Source organism: Elephantulus edwardii, unplaced genomic scaffold (assembly GCF_000299155.1).
Source record: "Elephantulus edwardii isolate Elephantulus edwardi_28Jun2011 unplaced genomic scaffold, EleEdw1.0 scaffold00163, whole genome shotgun sequence".
Classification (NCBI taxonomy): Eukaryota; Metazoa; Chordata; class Mammalia; order Macroscelidea; family Macroscelididae; genus Elephantulus; species Elephantulus edwardii.
In genome coordinates, this window is record NW_006399913.1 from 7,069,835 (window position 1) to 7,086,988 (window position 17,154).

The 17,154-nt window shown below is 35.6% G+C and overlaps 1 protein-coding gene across 6 annotated transcripts in view; it reads left to right on the forward strand.

Moving 5' to 3' along the window:
• Positions 1 to 17,154, forward strand: part of DLG2 (discs, large homolog 2 (Drosophila)) — a 1,891,340-nt gene that overhangs the window by 1,238,688 nt on the left and 635,498 nt on the right. For all 6 annotated transcript variants that reach the window (XM_006895272.1, XM_006895270.1, XM_006895271.1 and 3 more), the window contains 2 exons: positions 4,086 to 4,230; positions 6,776 to 6,914. In XM_006895272.1, coding sequence (XP_006895334.1) covers positions 4,086 to 4,230; positions 6,776 to 6,914 — 284 coding nt within the window. The remainder of the gene's footprint in view (positions 1 to 4,085; positions 4,231 to 6,775; positions 6,915 to 17,154) is intronic.

Sequence of the window (17,154 nt, forward strand, 5' to 3'; positions counted from 1 at the left end):
GAAGGAAGGAAGGAAGGAAGGAAGGAAGGAAGAACCTGGTCTTGGAAGCAGTCCTTAAAACAAAACAAGGAAACACTATATGCCAATCTATATGCAGACCAAATAAACAGGGCTTTATGAGGAGGAATGTGACATCAGAATTGGAGGAAGACTACCTTATGCAAATGATACAACCTTGCTTGTTTGTGTGAGTTCTAGCCTCTGAAAACTGTACAAGGTCAGCTGTGAGTTTCAACTTGACAAAAATGACTTAGACTACTCCTAATAATCTCCCAGTTTGCCCACCATGTTGATACTAGTGAAGGACAGTGCAAAGGCCAGTGTCTGCCCATGTGTATGTTGCCCCCTACTACTTATTACTACACTTTCTCAAGACACACAAAAGCTCTCGTAGCATAAAAGTCAAAGCATTCAGCTTCAGATATACCAACTTTGCCAAAGGAGAAAGGCAAAGCAATATGCTTCTGTAAAGATCACAGTCTTGGAAACACTATCATGGGGCAGCTCTAATTTTTCTAACAGGCTCATTATGAATGAGAATTGACTTTATGGTACTGGGTTGGGTGGTCTTTCCATGAACCTCCCTCACCCTTGTACCACCATGCCAGCATTTGCTTTCACTCACTTGAATTCCCACAGCACTTGCATATCCCTTTCTGCAATTCCCAGCCACCTCTTTCTTCAGCCGCTGTATCTTCCTCATTCTAAACCATGCAGAGCTGTTTCACTTCACCTCCAGCCTCTTTCTTGGACTCCAACACATACCCAGGCTTCACATGTGGCTCCTCTCTATAATACAGCCCACTAACAGAGCTTCATTCAAACACAAGGGATCTTTTTATTTTCTCTCCTGTAACCAGGCCAGTCGCTCAATATCTGCAATTATAGATAGATATTTGATGCAAAAGAGAAGGAAAATAAATAAATAAATAAAGAAGACAATGGAAAACAATGGCAAGAACAACTAGCAAATCAGTGCAATGTCCCTTCACTTCACAATCGACTCCAGCTGTAAGCCCTTTATCTTAAGAGTTCATAGGAAAATACACACATAGTTAACCCAAACAAATACACTTTTCAAAAAAAAGAAAACATTCTGAAGTTTCCAACACAAAAGAACACTTTTTGGTCCAGATCTCCAACTATTTTGAAGCTTTAAAAAAACACATAGAGGCCTCATCAGCAGTAGCCTAATTAAACTCATCAGTTCACAGATGTTTACAGGAAAATGCTCAGTGAAAAATTTCACTAGGATTTTCTGTTTTCTGGGAAGAAAAAACCAGATGGGCATAATAGAGAGAGTAATCATAACTAACATTAATTAAATATTTTAATGTACCAAACACAAGTGGATTAAGCATTGAACTGAAAGCTTGTTTGTTCAAATTCACCAACTGCTCCAGAGGAGAGTGGTGAGGCATCTTAGAGGCAGGTATTATTATCATTCATATTACACAAATAAGAGGTTCTGGTAGCATAGTGTAGCCTAGTTGAAGGAATTGTGCTGCCTCCCTAAAGGCATGCAGTGCGAATGCACCAGGTGCTCTGCAGAAGAAATAGGACCAATTTCCTCCTGTGTGATCACTGCTACTGAAAACCTATAGGAGAGTCAGCCTTGAGTCAGTTTTGACTCAAAGCACATAACAACAATAACATACAAACTAGGAGCTGTATATTGGTGACTTTTTGTGACAAAGATGTGCAATTGCCTCCTATTAAGACTTATCAACTCAGCAGGGCCTCTTGATTGGAATCAACTCAATGCTCATCTGGAAACAGATGATCTTTAGAGCTTAGTAAGATTTTTGTTGCTGTTGTGTACCAAAAAGTCGAAGCCAACCCCTAGTTGACCCTCTGGAGGGTTTTCAGAGGCAATTAATAGCATGGGAAGAAATTGCTCATCCTTCTCTTACAGAGCAACTGGTGGCCTCGAACTGTGTGCCTTTGCTATTGCAGCAAAGCTTCTTGCCACTAGGCCACCAAAGCCTAGAAAATCCTATGGAGAAGGTCTACTCTGACATATGGAATCACTTTTAGTCAACTGATTCAGTGTTACCTGTCAACAACTACCATGGCTAAAATTGATGAGATTCTTTTACTACATCAGTTACAAAAGGAAAAAAAAAACATTACTATTCCTCCAGGGACTACTCTTCACCACTAACATTTTATCCAACTCTGCTTTCTAGTCAAAACACTTTCCTGGTGATCTAACAGCCTATTAGAGGTGTCACTGTAAAACATATACTTTGCCGCCATATTTCTGAATTGCTTCACTGCACATCTTGAATATAGCAAGAAGTATATAATGCTTCTCTCATCTTTTTCACTGATAATATAATAAGCCATATACTTTCTATACCCATTGGGGAAGGAAAATTATTCCTTTACAGAAACAGAGTATTAGTGCCACTTGTCATTGAATCCATTTAGTTACTAGTTTTGGGGATCATTATCAACTGGCTTGTCATTCTTTTTGTCTTATGCTACTGAGTACTTTTTTCTTCTGCTTTTGGTTTGATTGGTTGTTTTTCCATTAACTTCATAGCCCACCATGAGACTAGAAAGTTGTTTCTAAATGCCTTTGAGTCAATTATGACTCATACCTACCCTTTGAACAACACACCAGAACCTTGCCCTATTCTGCACTATGCCGATGATCTCTGACATTCTTGGAACCATTAATACAATGGTTATTAATTTTTATTAATGGTTATGAATACAATCTATCGACCTCCCACCTTTTGCAGTATGATGTCTTTTTTCAGGGACTCCCCCTCCTCAGAATATGTCCAAAGCTTGGGAGATAAAATTTCTTTGCTTCCAAGAAACATCCTGGTTGTACTTCTTCCAAGATAGATTTCTTTGTTCTTTTGAAAGACAATGGAATAGTCAATACTCTTCTTCATCATACAACATAAAAGCATTGAAGCCAATCATATTTATTTCTTGTCCAACTTTCAGATGGATAAGAAACAATTGGAAAAAACAAACATACCATGGCTTAGATCAAGCACACTTTTATCTGATCACCTTTTTCTTTAGTACATTGAAAATGTCCTTAACACGTGGCCGCACAGTTTTAAATTGACAACCGTGCTTAGAAACACATTTTTTCTGATGTATTACCATCATTTGTGGCAACGTATTAACAGCAAATTTCCCCAATGCAACACATCTTTTGTTTTCTTGATTATTGCTACCATGGATGTTGATTGTCGACCCAAATAAAATGAAAAAATTGACAATGTTAAACATTTAGCCATCCATCATGTTGTTGTCTATTGGTTAAGTGGTGAGAATTTTTGTTTCCTTGATGTTGAGATGCAATACATATTGAAGTATCTAATCTTAGATCTTCTGTAGCAAGTGCTTGAAGTCCTCCTCACCTTCAGGAAGCAAGATTATGTCATCTGCATAACAAAAGTAATTAATTAACACATGAGTTAGTAAGAGATAATATTTCTCTTACTAATAAGATACAAATAATAAATAATAATATATGCATTATTAAGAGATGTAAAAAAATTATCATAGATATGCACACATACTTTTGAAAACCCAAATCAGTGTTGCAGTACATTACTGGAATGGATAAATGTTCAATGAATGTTTAAAAATTGGTTCCAAAATGATGTGCATGGTATGATGGTCTATTTATAGAAAAACAATGCAGAAACATGGGTAAGGAATGTGTGTTTGTGTCTCCATTAATAGTCAAGTACAAAGAGTATAGACAATTTTTTTCTTCCTTATTTTGGTGTTCTTCAATAAATGTTTTACTTATGTGATCATAAAAAACTATGGCAAAAGAAAGCATTCAATTCATGTCCTTTTTTCATGACTGGTTTGCTGAATTCCTAGACATATGGTTTCTCAAGCAACTTTTTTGAATGGCACTTTAACTATGCCTGCTAATGTCATTAAACAACCTGGTCTAATAAGTATCATAAAAAAGACTCAACTGCAATTATTACAATTTAAGCTTTTATTAAGATCTTAATTCTAAATATATTCTTGCCTAAATAGTTCTCTTCAGTTACATGGCTTAGCACTAATAATGACTTTCCCCCTCCCCCTTTCAGGTAAACAATTATAGTTTAGAAGAAGTAACACATGAAGAGGCAGTAGCAATATTGAAGAACACATCAGATGTAGTTTATCTAAAAGTTGGCAAGCCGACCACGATTTACATGACTGATCCTTATGGTCCACCTGACATTACTCACTGTAAGTACCATATGCAGTACCTACCGTCTTCCACCAGCAAGCCTGTTTGCAAAATTGTATTTATACCAAATGTTGACAGTTCTCTGCAGGCCCCTTCATCCTTCTTTAGCCCCAGGAAATACTTCAGCGGTCCAATTCTCTCTTTCACTCTCTTGTTGTCTTACCAGATCCTAATGATTTAGAGATGGTACAGATTGATAAATTGGAGTATCTGCAATTATTGGGGGCTTATAGTATACACTGGAGCTGCATAATTCTAACAGTGCTGGAGAAACATGGTTTTAAAGCTATTTCTGAAATCCCTAAAGCATGAAAAATCTCATGCTGTAAGATCTTTTCTTTCTAGTTCACATCCCTATGATAGGTAAGTAGAGAAGAGAGGCTAGTAAATGAGACCAGGGGTAGTTCCATGGTTCTTCCCGAGGAAGGGCATCTTGTACTTACTTGAGGGAATGATTATCCTCAGTTTCATCATATAATCATATAGCTTACTTTTACCTACATTTACTGTTTTGTAAACATCTCACTATGATTATAGAGTGGGCTGGACATGGAGGCTAGTAAGTCAACAACTAACTATAATCCACATTGCTGGGACACTCATAAGGTTCCCAGCCACCTAAATTCATGTTTCCACCTCTAATTACTAAGTCAACAAGAATCTTAAGGTTAGATATTTAGGGATTTATTTCAAAGCAATCATTTTTCGGATTTAATTTGAAATACTGTTTTGTTAACATCCGTAAGCTTGCTCATTTTGAAAACTTGAGGCTCAAGTTGTTGGACTGAGACTTCAGAATGTGCTTTAAGACCTGCTATTAATGAGTTCCATAGTCTTAAACAAGTCATTTAACCTGTCTTAGATTCAGATGTTCCCCTTGAGAGAAATTTAAGGGTGGACTACTTTGGTAGTATGTCCATTAAGTTAGCTATTTCCTTCTAAATAATGATTCTAAGCCATTAGCACTCAAATTATGTCTCTCTTTCAAACAACCTGCAAGCTAAGTTAAGCTGTACTTTAATCGTAAGAGTTTGAACTTCCAAAGTTCTTCAAACTTGATGAATTTTTAAAAATCAGCTTTGAATTCTGTGAATCACTCCATGAAACCCATAAAGGGTCATGCCATATACACAGGGAAGGAGAACAAATCATTCAAATTAATTCAACAACTATGGATCAAGTAACTTCAGTAGGTGCTGGACACCTTATATTTGTGATGAATAGACTATGTAATAATAAGTTCTGAAGATCCTGGTTTAAAGATAATTAAAATACATAAATAGCAGTAATATGTGGCAAAATAAAAGGGTGGTATATGCTATATGAAAGGTAAAAAGAATGTCTTCAAGGGACTTCAGTTGAGGAGATATCATCCCTATTTGGAAGATGAGGAAAAAGAACCAAGTCTATGCAAAAAGATAGCATTTGAAGAGTACTTTAAATAGGTACAATTTCAACGTTAGTGAAGGGTGGTTGTTAGATGACATTGGTTAAGCTCTAACAAATAGCAGCAACCCAATTCACAACAGAACTAAACATTTCTTGGTTCTGCCCCACCCACATGATATCTGCTGTGGTTCAACCCCTTGTTACATCCACCAAGTTAATACATCTTTTTGAGGGTCTTCTCCTTTTTCACTGACCTGCTTAACAAGCATGATACTTTTCTCCAGGGAATGACCCATTCTGACAACATGCACAAAGTATGTGAGACAAAAATCTCAACACCTTCCTTTCTAAGGAGCATTCTGGATGCATTGCTTCCAAGATTGGCAGGAGTTCTAGAAAATTGGTTTAGCGGAACAAAGACACAGAGGTAGAAAATCAAAGGTTTTGTTGGATAGTCATAGTAGCTATGTCATGGAGATTTGTGATCAATCAAAAAATGTATTCAACACAATAAAAAGAATTAAGAATGTATTTAAACACAATAGTGGCAGTGGAGAGTAAGCGAGAGAATTACTAGAATGGTTTTGAGGAGAGTTTAATTAATCTTATTTAATAAAATGTGTTGGGAAAGGGGCAAAAAACAGTTGAGGGGTATTTAAGTACTTTAAAATTAGTCTGATTTAGAGTGAAGAAATGGGGAGGTGGCTAGAGTTATTGGTCTGCAGAAATACCTCTGGGAATATTATAACATATTGTGAGAGAATGTTGTGGAGAAGAATTTGTCCCTAGGAGGTTTTGATAATTGAATATTAATCATGTGAAAAGAATGTGAGTTCTGTAATTAGAAAGTTAACATTTTTATTTCAATAGAAAATTAATCATCATTCTGACACTGTGTGTGCTGGATCTTTCCTCCTATTCTCTTCACCTAATTGTACTAATGGGGGTTAGTATATAACTGTTATTATATCTTTCCTCCTGTAAAGGTCACCATGTGCTTGTACATATTAAATATAAACAAACAGCAGTTCCCCTAACTTGGGGGGCAGCAAATCTTTGGCATGTAGCCGACCCTTTCTATTTTTAACACATTCTCTGAACATAGCACAGTGAGTCATCTGTATAAAAGGTTTCTTCTTCTCTTTTACCCCATAGCTTATTCTCCACCGATGGAAAACCATCTCCTCTCTGGCAACAATGGCACTTTAGAATACAAAACCTCCCTGCCACCCATCTCTCCAGGAAGGTACTCACCAATTCCAAAGCACATGCTTGTTGAAGATGACTACACCAGGTCAGATTTGTTTGCTCATTAATTGAGTTTTGCTATCACTACCAAAGAGAAATCACCTCAATGCAATGCTTTGCGAAGCCACTAAAGATTCTAGGAGTCATACAAACTTAACAGTCCTGCTCCACAGGAAATCTGTAAATACTTGCAAAAATCTGTCATAATATCTTATTTAAGAAAGAGAATCTTGTTGGAAAAATAGGAATACTGTATTCACTTATTGGTCAATATGTGATGTATTCACACTTTCCACACAGAACCTATTTTAGCTTTCTTTAGGTGCTAAAGACAATTATTTTACTAGACGGTAGAAAACTAGTACTGAGGTAAAAAAGAGAGAAGTGGAATAGTAAATATCACACAGTAGATTAAGGAAAAAGCCAAGATTCAGCAATAGGCTTTTGACTCTAGATTTCATGTTCTTGATCACTCACAATGCAGTGGATTCTGAAATTCAATAAAGGCCTCCCAGTGGTGCAATGACTACGTAGTAAAATGGGAAGGTGTGAAGGAAACACCAAATAGTTTTCATTTAGTGTTGTTATTGTTTGGTGCAACTCTGTGAACAACACCACTTCAGAACCTTGCTCTGTCCTGTGCTATCCTCACAGGATCCTTGAACCCTCAGTCACGCTCCAGACCTTTACTGGAGTCACTGCATCTATCTATCTTGTTGAGGGTACTCCTCTCTTTCTCTGACCCTCCCACATTTCCTAGCATGATGTCTTTTTCAAAGACTGGCCCATCCTGAATTTAATATATCCTGTTAATCCCCAAGGTGACAGTGCAAAAACTCAACACAAGTCACACACTATAAAGCCAGATTTAGCCAGCACATTTTTTTAAAAATCAGGTTTTATTATACTAACTGGGATCTAATAGCTCTAATAGTATGTAGAGAAGAGCTATCAGCTTACTTACATCATCACCTACAAATAGTTTCTCTCTCTCTCTCTCTGTATATATATAATAGCCTATATTATAGTAATCCATTTCTAGTTATAAATAAATTACATAATTAATGGCACATAGATTTTTAAATATTTTTGCTCCAACATAATATATTTACTGTATCCAATAATGTAGAAGCTCAAGAAACAAAAAGCTGCACACCTTCAGATACAGATGAAACTTGACATTCTTTCACACAATTTATTTTTTTGAAATTTCTTTCTTCAGTGAACAATATTGGCAAAAATGATGTTACATATAGATGTGGGCACTGTTGCTACATATGTTTATGTGTAAAAATTAGTAGACAAGAACTATTTTAGTTTTATATCTTGCCTATCTGATGAAGCCATTTGTCAGCCTTTTAAAAAGTAGAGAAGACACCTTGCCCGCTAACTTTCCTCACTGGCACACGTGCATATTTTGGCCTTTTCATTCCTTTGGTATTTCTTTTTAAATGATTAAGCAGTTTCCATTTCTTTCTTTTGCAATTTCAGGTTTGCTGAAGTAGCTTGTTACATCTTTAGCCAAGGAAAGGAATGTTTAGAGGCTGCAAATGTGCATCTGTGGTATAAATTAAATATAAACTTCTTCCTATGCTGAAAGTTTGATCACTTTGCTGTTAATTAAAATAAAGGCTGTGGCAGGGATAATCCTCATAACTCTCGAAAGAATTATGTAAATATAGAGCATCTTTATCTGCTCGAGCAATGATCTATTTGCTCTCATCCTATCACTAATATTTGATATGCTTTTAATTTTAAAATTTCATTTTTATCTCACTAGGTAAATTAGCATTCGTTAAATCACACTTCTAGAGTATAAACCCTTTGCCAGATATTTTATATATACTATCCTCCTCCCGTGCAATTACTGCCTCTGAAAACCCACCAGAGGCTCAGCTGCAGGTCAGTTCCAACTGTACGGTACACAACAACAACAACATCCACTTAATCCTCCAAAATTTCTTATTAGAGGTGCAACAGTTGAAACTCAAAAAGACTTACTGGTAGCCACACCGTTTTTAGGCAGAAAAGCTAGCTGCCTAGCTAGGTTTAAAATCCTGGATAGGAAGAAGTATTATAAATTTATCTTTTTCAGTAAAAATCAAATAATATAACTATATGTGTCTTAGAAGTAATGTGGCTGAGAAGAGCCCTGGGTATTCCAGTGAGCGCTAAATGGCAGTATTTTGAGCTACCATCATGTGAATGAAAAGGCTTCTATCTGTTGTTTATAAGGTGATTATGAGTCATAGTCGATAGCATCTAACAATAACAACAGAGACTAGTAGACCAAGTTGAAGCCTGCTTCTACCCTATGTGAGGGGAGAATCATTTAAACTCTATGCTCTTCAATTTCTTCATCCTTACAAGTGGAGAATTGTCATATCTATCAAAAAAATGAAAGGACAATATTAATTGCTTTTATACAAAGTTCAATGTATTCATCCTTGTTTTAATCCTGAAATTGTATTGTAATATTAATGTTTTTCCTTTTTGAAAGAATGGTATCATTCAATGGTAATTATTTATTTTGTTATATCTGTACACAAATATAAAGCTGGTGATTCTAGATCAGTCTTTATTTTTAGTGTACAATTTTAAATCATAAAGTAGAAAAATCTACTAACAGAAATACGTGTGTGTGTGTGTAATGATGTTATGTCCCAGTGAGTCAGAAACCTACCCAGAGCTGACTCTCCAGTGAGTTTTAAGAAACTGCATGGAAGGAGATTGCCCAACACATTTTTTAGAAGTAATAGAGTCAATTCTATTACTGTTCACATTTAGCCCTAGCAGATTTTACTAGTACTATAGGTTGTTGTTGTTTGCCATGAATCAAAACAGACTCATAGTTGACCTTCCAATGGCTTCTCAGAGGCTGTATATCACATTAAAGGAGACTGCCTATCTTTCTACCATGAAACAGATGATGGAATTAAACTGAAGGTTTTCAAGATTGCATCATAAATCCTTACTACTTGGCAAACAGTTTTTCATAATACACACCCCAGAAGGGTATGCTTCAGGGCTGTATACTTTCTATATATTCTGTTCAGTCTGTATGCTGAGCAAATAATTTGTGAAACCAGACTCTATGAAGAAGAATGTGGCTTCAGGATCAGAAGGTAGACTCATCAACAACCTACTTTATACAGATGACATAACCTAGCTTGCTGAAAGTGAGAAGGACCTGAAACACAGCGGAATATCAAAGATTTAATATGGATTATATCTCACTATGAAGAAACCATTGGGCCAATGGGCAACATCATGATAGAAGGAGAAAGGGCTGAAACTCTCAATTAGTTTATCTTACTTGGATCCATACTCAATACTTTGATACTAGCAGTCAGGAGACTTTGGGCAAGTCTACTGTCAGGAACTTTTCCAAAATACTGAAGAGCAATGAGGTTGATTTGAAGACTAAAGTGCTCTTGAGTCAAGCCGTGGTCTTTTCAATCACTTATTTTGCATCTGAGAGCTGACAATGAATATGGATGCCAGAAGAATTTATGTGTAAAGACTGCAGGAATAAAGAAGTGTTAAAGAGGAAATAATCAAGAGTTTGATTTGGAAAAGCAAACACACACTGACCAGACAGTCAGGAGGGCATAATAACCATTCACAGTGGAAGGACAGTAGGTATTTTTTAAAAATATATAAAGAAAAAGCAGACACTAAAATTTGAAATACAAGATTTATAATAGAAAATCTTGAATACCTTTGAATCATCATTTTCTTTCTACTTTCCATTCATACGCAACCTATCTGTAACTATAGTAACAGCAAAAAGACTACAAAATAAGAAAAGGTACGTGTTAGGAGTGTGTCCTTTCTCTATATCTATTAAATTTGTATACTGAGCAAATAATTTAAGAAGCTAGGCTTATGGAAAAGAATGTTAACCCAGAATGAGAAGACTCATCAAAACCTCCATTGTGCAAATGACACAACTTTGCTGGCTCAATGTGAAGATTTGAAACGCTTGCTGTATAAGATCAAAGACTACAGTGCTCAATATGAATTGCCTGTCAACATCAAGAAGACAAAAAATTCTTCAGCACTGGATCTGTAAACAACATTGTCATAGGTGGAGAAAAGGTTGCAATTGTCAATGATTTCACCTTATTTGGATCCACAATCATTATTCATCATACCAGCTGTCAGGAGATCTGCAGTAATACATTGGACAAGTCCTCCATAATGGACCTCTCCAAATTCCTGAAGAGCAAAGACGTCATTTTAGAAATTAAGGAGCAGCTGATACAGGCCATGGTATTTTCAGTCACTTGCTATGTATCTGAAAATGGAAAAGGGCGGAAGAATTGACTCCTTTGAGTTGGAGAACTGTACTGAATATGCCACTGACTGCCAAAATAACAAACAGATTTGTCTTGGGAAAAGTCTTCCTTAGAGACAAGAATGGAGAAACTTTGTCTTACATACTTCGAGCACATTGTTAGAGGCTGTTCCTTGAAATGGGCCACCATCCTGGGAAAGTTGGAGGGTCAGCAAAAAAGAGGAAGACTTTAAATGAAATGGGTTAACACAGTGACCACAGCAATGGGTTCAAATATGTCAGAAATTATGAGGATGGCACAGTCGAGGATAGGGTTCATATCTGTTGTTCACAGGATCACTATGAGTCAGACTCATGTTAACTTTACAACAATACATCATTAGCACTTTAATATACATTGTTGCTGTTGTTTCCCTATATTCCTTAAACTCAAACCCATTGTTGTTGAGTAAATTCAAATGATTGTGACCCTCCATCAGGTTTCTGAGAATGTGAATCATTGTAGAAGACTGTCCATCTCTTCCCACAGAGCAATTGGCAGAGTAAAGATGCCAAACTTGAGATTTGAAATGTCATACATTACACACTATATCACCAGAGTTACTCTTGGTTTTTATAGATAGCAAGAGTGCTCAAGAAGGTTAGTTGGTTACCCCATGGGATATTGCATGGGATAATGCAGATATTGTTCAGTCCTGTTTTCCTTTTTTTCTTTGTTCCTTCCACAGTTAGTAGAATAAAACTTTAACACATATTCATTTTTCTATCTATAGGAGAACCATGAGTTTAACTTTATTTTGGACAACTTTTTTCCATACATTTTACTTAAAATGTACCTGTTTGAAGTCATGATGGTTTTCTATTAGTAGTTTCAATGAAAATTTACAGAGACTTTGGATTTCCATTCATTCATTGTTGCACTTTTCTCTCCTCCCAGTCCACACCCTGCCCCCCCAGTACACTCCCCTCTTAGAAAAGTAAAAGAAAAATTCTTTCACTGTTTTACAATCCTCCCTCAGGTCCACTCCACTATGCAGACTTTGCTCTGGACTCCCATCATTACAAAAATACCTAATCACATATCCCTTTTAAACAGTTTTCTCCTTCATCTGTTTCAATGCAGTATATATTATTGAACCCATCTTTCTCAATCTCCCCCCAACCCCAATGTCAGTCCTGTTTTACAACAGTGGCACCATGCAGCATTTGTCCTTTTGTGACTGAGATACTTCATTCAGCATAATGTCCTCTAGGGTCATCCATTTTGAATAATATTGCATGAGTTCGTTTTTTCAATTCCAAACCTTCATCCCTACCTCATCCCCATCTCTCCATCTCCTGTCTTCCTTTTCCTTCAGAAAAAAGTGAAGAAAGAAAATTGGATTTCTATCAGAAGAGTGGGTTCTAGTTCTAGTCCTTTCACTTAACATCCAGATGACCCTGGCTCAGTAATTTTATTTCTGTGTATCTTGGTTTTCTTCGTTTGAATTGCTGTATCATTTCCTCAAAGAATTTTAAGGGTTTAAATCCTTAACTACTAATAAATTCTGACTCAGAGAATGAACCATAAGGGCTTTTCTTTTGAAATATCTCTGGGTCAGTTCAAGCTGCTAACTTTTGTGTTAGTAGCCAATTACAAAGCTATTTACACCACTTAAAAATCTTCTACAGACTGTTAAACGTATTCTTATCCTAGTCTTACAGTATCTTATATATGAGGCCAACTTTATATATTCCTAATAGAGTTAATCAAGTAAATGAACCTCTAATAATGGAAACTGGGATAATCATGAAATTCTTACATCGAATGGGAACCTTTTGTAAAATCTCATCAAGCTATTTATTCTACGGCTGCACAAAGTCTTATTGGATCTGTTGTTAGAAATTATTTCCCTAATTTCCCAGTCTGTATTTACTATTGTTATATAAATAGTTAGAATGTTTATATCCTTTTTATTAGAAGAACAATACAATGGCTTAGCTGGTTTTTTAAAAAATATCTCTGCCTAAGAAAATGTATATGGTTAAACTATTTATTTATTTACTTACTTACTTATTTCTTTATTTAGAGAAAAGCTGCACCATTAAAAGAACTAAGGTAAAAATCTTAGTAGAAAATATATTGTGTCTCTTATGAATCAGTATTCATTGTGAAGTAGATACTTGAAGTTTAATTTTGGGAAAACCAAGTTATTACAGTGAAACTGATATAATTTTTTAATCAAATAAGTATTGGCTTTTGGAGCTGGAAAGGCTGATCTTCACCCATTTGTGCATAAGGAACTTGAGACCCAGAATGATTTGTCTTTTCAGAGTCCTATTATTTGTAAGCCGTATCTCATGAGGTACAAGATACTGTTTCACTTATATTGTAAAGTAGAAAACTAAGGCAGATGTCAGTTACATCACTTATCTCAGACCTGAATGGCTCTTACAAGTACCATTTAATCCCTAGATTTCACAATAATATCCATCATATTCATAATGTGGGAAACTAAGCACTTAGATCTGGAAAGAGTACTTACACTACTGGGAATATCCCCCAAAGAGACCATAACCGACATCCAAGCAGATATATGCACATCCATGTTTATCATGGCTTTGTTCACAGTAGCAAGAAGTTGGAAACAACCTAAGTGCTCATCAACAAACCAGTGGATAGAGAAGCTGTGCTATAGTCACACAATGGAATACTATGCTGAATTGAAAAACATGGAACTCATGCAATATTATTCAAAATGTGTGACCCTGGAGGACATTATGCTAAGTGAAGTATCTCAGTCACAAAAGGAAAAATACTGCATGGTGCCACTGTTGTAAAACAGAACTGACATTGGGATTGGGGAGAGACCGAGAAAGATGGGTTCAATAATGTATACTGATTGAAACAGATGAGGGGGGAAACTGTTTAAAAGGGTTATGTGATTAGGTATTTTTGTCATGACAGGAGTCCAGAGTGAAGGATACATAGTGGAGTGGACCTGGGGGGGAGGGATTGTAAAACAGTGAAAGAATTTTTCTCTTACTTTTCTAAGAGGGGAGTGTACTGGGGGGCAGGTTGTGGACTGGGAGGAGAGAAAAGTGCAACAATGAATGAATGGAAATCCAAAGTCTCTGTAAATTTTCACTGAAACTAACAACAAATTAAAAAAAAAAAAAGCAAAAATCTTCACCACTGGGCCAATAGACAACATCATGATACACAGAGAAAAGAAGTTGTCCATAATATCATCTTACTTAGAAATACAGTCAACACTTTTGGTCAGCAGCAAGAAATTAAAAGATGGATTGCGTTGAGAAAGCCTGCTGTCAGGGATCTGTCTGAAATTCTAAGGAGCTATGATGCCAGTTTAAAGAGTAAGGTGTTCTTGATTTAAGCCACTATCTATTCATCATTTGCTATGCATCTGTGAATTGGGCAGTGAATAAGGATAACAGAAGAGGAATCAATATCTTTGAGTAGTGGTTTTGGAGAATATACCATGGGCTGCCAAGCAAACAAACAAATATGTCTTGAGAAAGTAAAAATAAAGTACTCCTTAGAGGCAAAGATGGTGCAACACTGTCTCACCTATTATGGACATGTTGTTAAAATGGGCAAGTCCTTGGAAAAATACATCACTCTTGGAAAAGTGGAGGGTCAGTGAAAGCGAAAAAGACCCTAAACAAGATGAATTGACGCAGAAATGGTAACAATAGGCTCAAGAATATCAGAAATGATAAGAATGGCACAGGGCGGCGCAAGGTTCAGATCCATTGTCCACAAGATTGTGAAGAATTGGGAATGATTAGACAGCACCTAACAACAGCAGTTTCTAGTACCACCTGCATTGAAAATTTAATACAGGTTCAGGGGAACCAAATATGTTAACATATCAGTCCATTAATCTGATGTCTGTGACTAAATGCAAATGTATCTGAATAATGTATTGATTTTTTTTTACTTTATTTTTTTATATTTACAGTTGACTGAATACCTAACCTCAGACAGTCTTTCGCTATAAAGAAAATCTGGAGAGCATGGTGTAGTATATCCCACAGCTTTCTAAAATTCATTATAACACTTAACCAAATTAAAGATTCATGAGCAAGTGTCTGTGAATTATGTGTTTTTCTCTATGCTTATATGGCTGATGGCTCAGTTACGGAGCTGGTAGCATAAAGTCTCTTTTAAAACAAAATGTAAAGATGAGAAGGAATTTAGAGGCAAGAATGGTAAAACAGATGGAGAATAGACCATCAAGTAGAAGCCTCAGGAGTTTTCCCTTTAATGATGGCGATGCCACATAACCATTTAAGTTTACTTACATAAACCATGGGGCATGATTGATAAAACTACAGAGTTAGAAGCAGAGAGAGCGGATGTGTTAATGGGGACGTTGCAACTCTTAATTAAAGGGGATATCCAAATATGTATTAGAAAACATGTTAAGTTGCTGTTAGCTGTCAGGAAATTCAATTTATTATTAGCAAAAATGAAACTGTAATGAGAATTTTAAGACTCTCTTATGGAGATATTTATCATGTCCCTTGTACCTCATGAATTTGCCAGATAAAAACATCTAGCAGTATGCCCTATTTTACATCTATATTTACTCTCTTTATGAAAGTAAAATTCAAATAGCTAATTATCAAATGCTACATTACATTTTTATGGAGTGCATTCATCCTTGTCCTTCACTGTTGGCTGATGCAAAGAAGGATTAATGATGAGTAATTGAGAATTTTGGAAGATCCCTGGTAGAAAGTCATCAACCATCACTTGATCCCTGTCTCCTTATATAACATAGCAAGTACTGTTATCAACACAATGTGCTGCTTATTTCTGGTTGTTATCTGTATGGCCTTGAAGCAGAGTAAATGCGATTACTCAAGAAAAGTAGTTATGATCGTTAAGAGTTTGCTTTCCCATCTGTATGCCAACAAAGTAATAATATAGATAGTCTACTCCTAGCTGTCTACACATGGATGTGTACTTTTAAAATTATCCATTGCAGCTTTATAACATCAGAGTGACTATCTGCCATCTACCATATCATTAGCTGCCCTGGATAAATTTATTATACAAATATTAATGCTTCCCTGACAAGGAAATTTTAGGATACAATCAATCATTGTATTCCGGAATTATAGACTTCTAAATTTCCTAAGTCTTTTGTTTCATCATTCACTTTTTTTTTGTAGCTAATTTTATCGATATAGTTAGTGAAACAAATCTGAGTGAAATAAACATTTTTAAAAATATACATTATTACCATTTACACACAAAATGTATGTTTTTTAAATTTCCATTTTATTTTAAAAAAATACTCCTTTTATTACCTGCATTTCAACCTACCTAATAGCACTCTGTAGAGTTTTTTCAATTTTAAGACATTTTAATTTTATTTATATGTTCTTTTATAAATAATAATATATTTATAATGAAAAAAGAATATATTTATTAGAAAATGTTCCAAAGGAAGATAATAAAAATTACTATTTCAAAACAAAGGAATAGTTGTTATTAATGGCTGGTCAATTTGCTTTGAGGTTTGGTTGTATGGTGGTTTGAGTTTTGGTTTTTTTAGCTGTACATTTGTTTATAAAGTTGGAACCATATCAGACATACTTTTTCCTTTGTTTTGCTTTTCATTATATTTGGAAATTTTCTCTTAAACTTTCAAAAACATGTTTTTAGAGTCTGTATTTAATTCCTTATCATTATTTGAAGGAATTTCCTATGACACAAATGTTTATACAATCTTTCTGACCTAGTCTCTTGATTATGTATTTCTTTAAGCTCCTGTAGCCTCATCAGCATCTTCACTCTGTGTGTGTAAGCATCACACAGCTAATTGGTTCAAAATGAAATTTTACTGTGTATCCATAATCTGTCCTTCCCTAAACTCTTCCCAAACATTGTCATCAGTCATTACTTCTTTCTTCCCCTCACATCCCTTATCAAATACATCAGTGCATTCTGGAGCCTTTACTGTCAGAATAA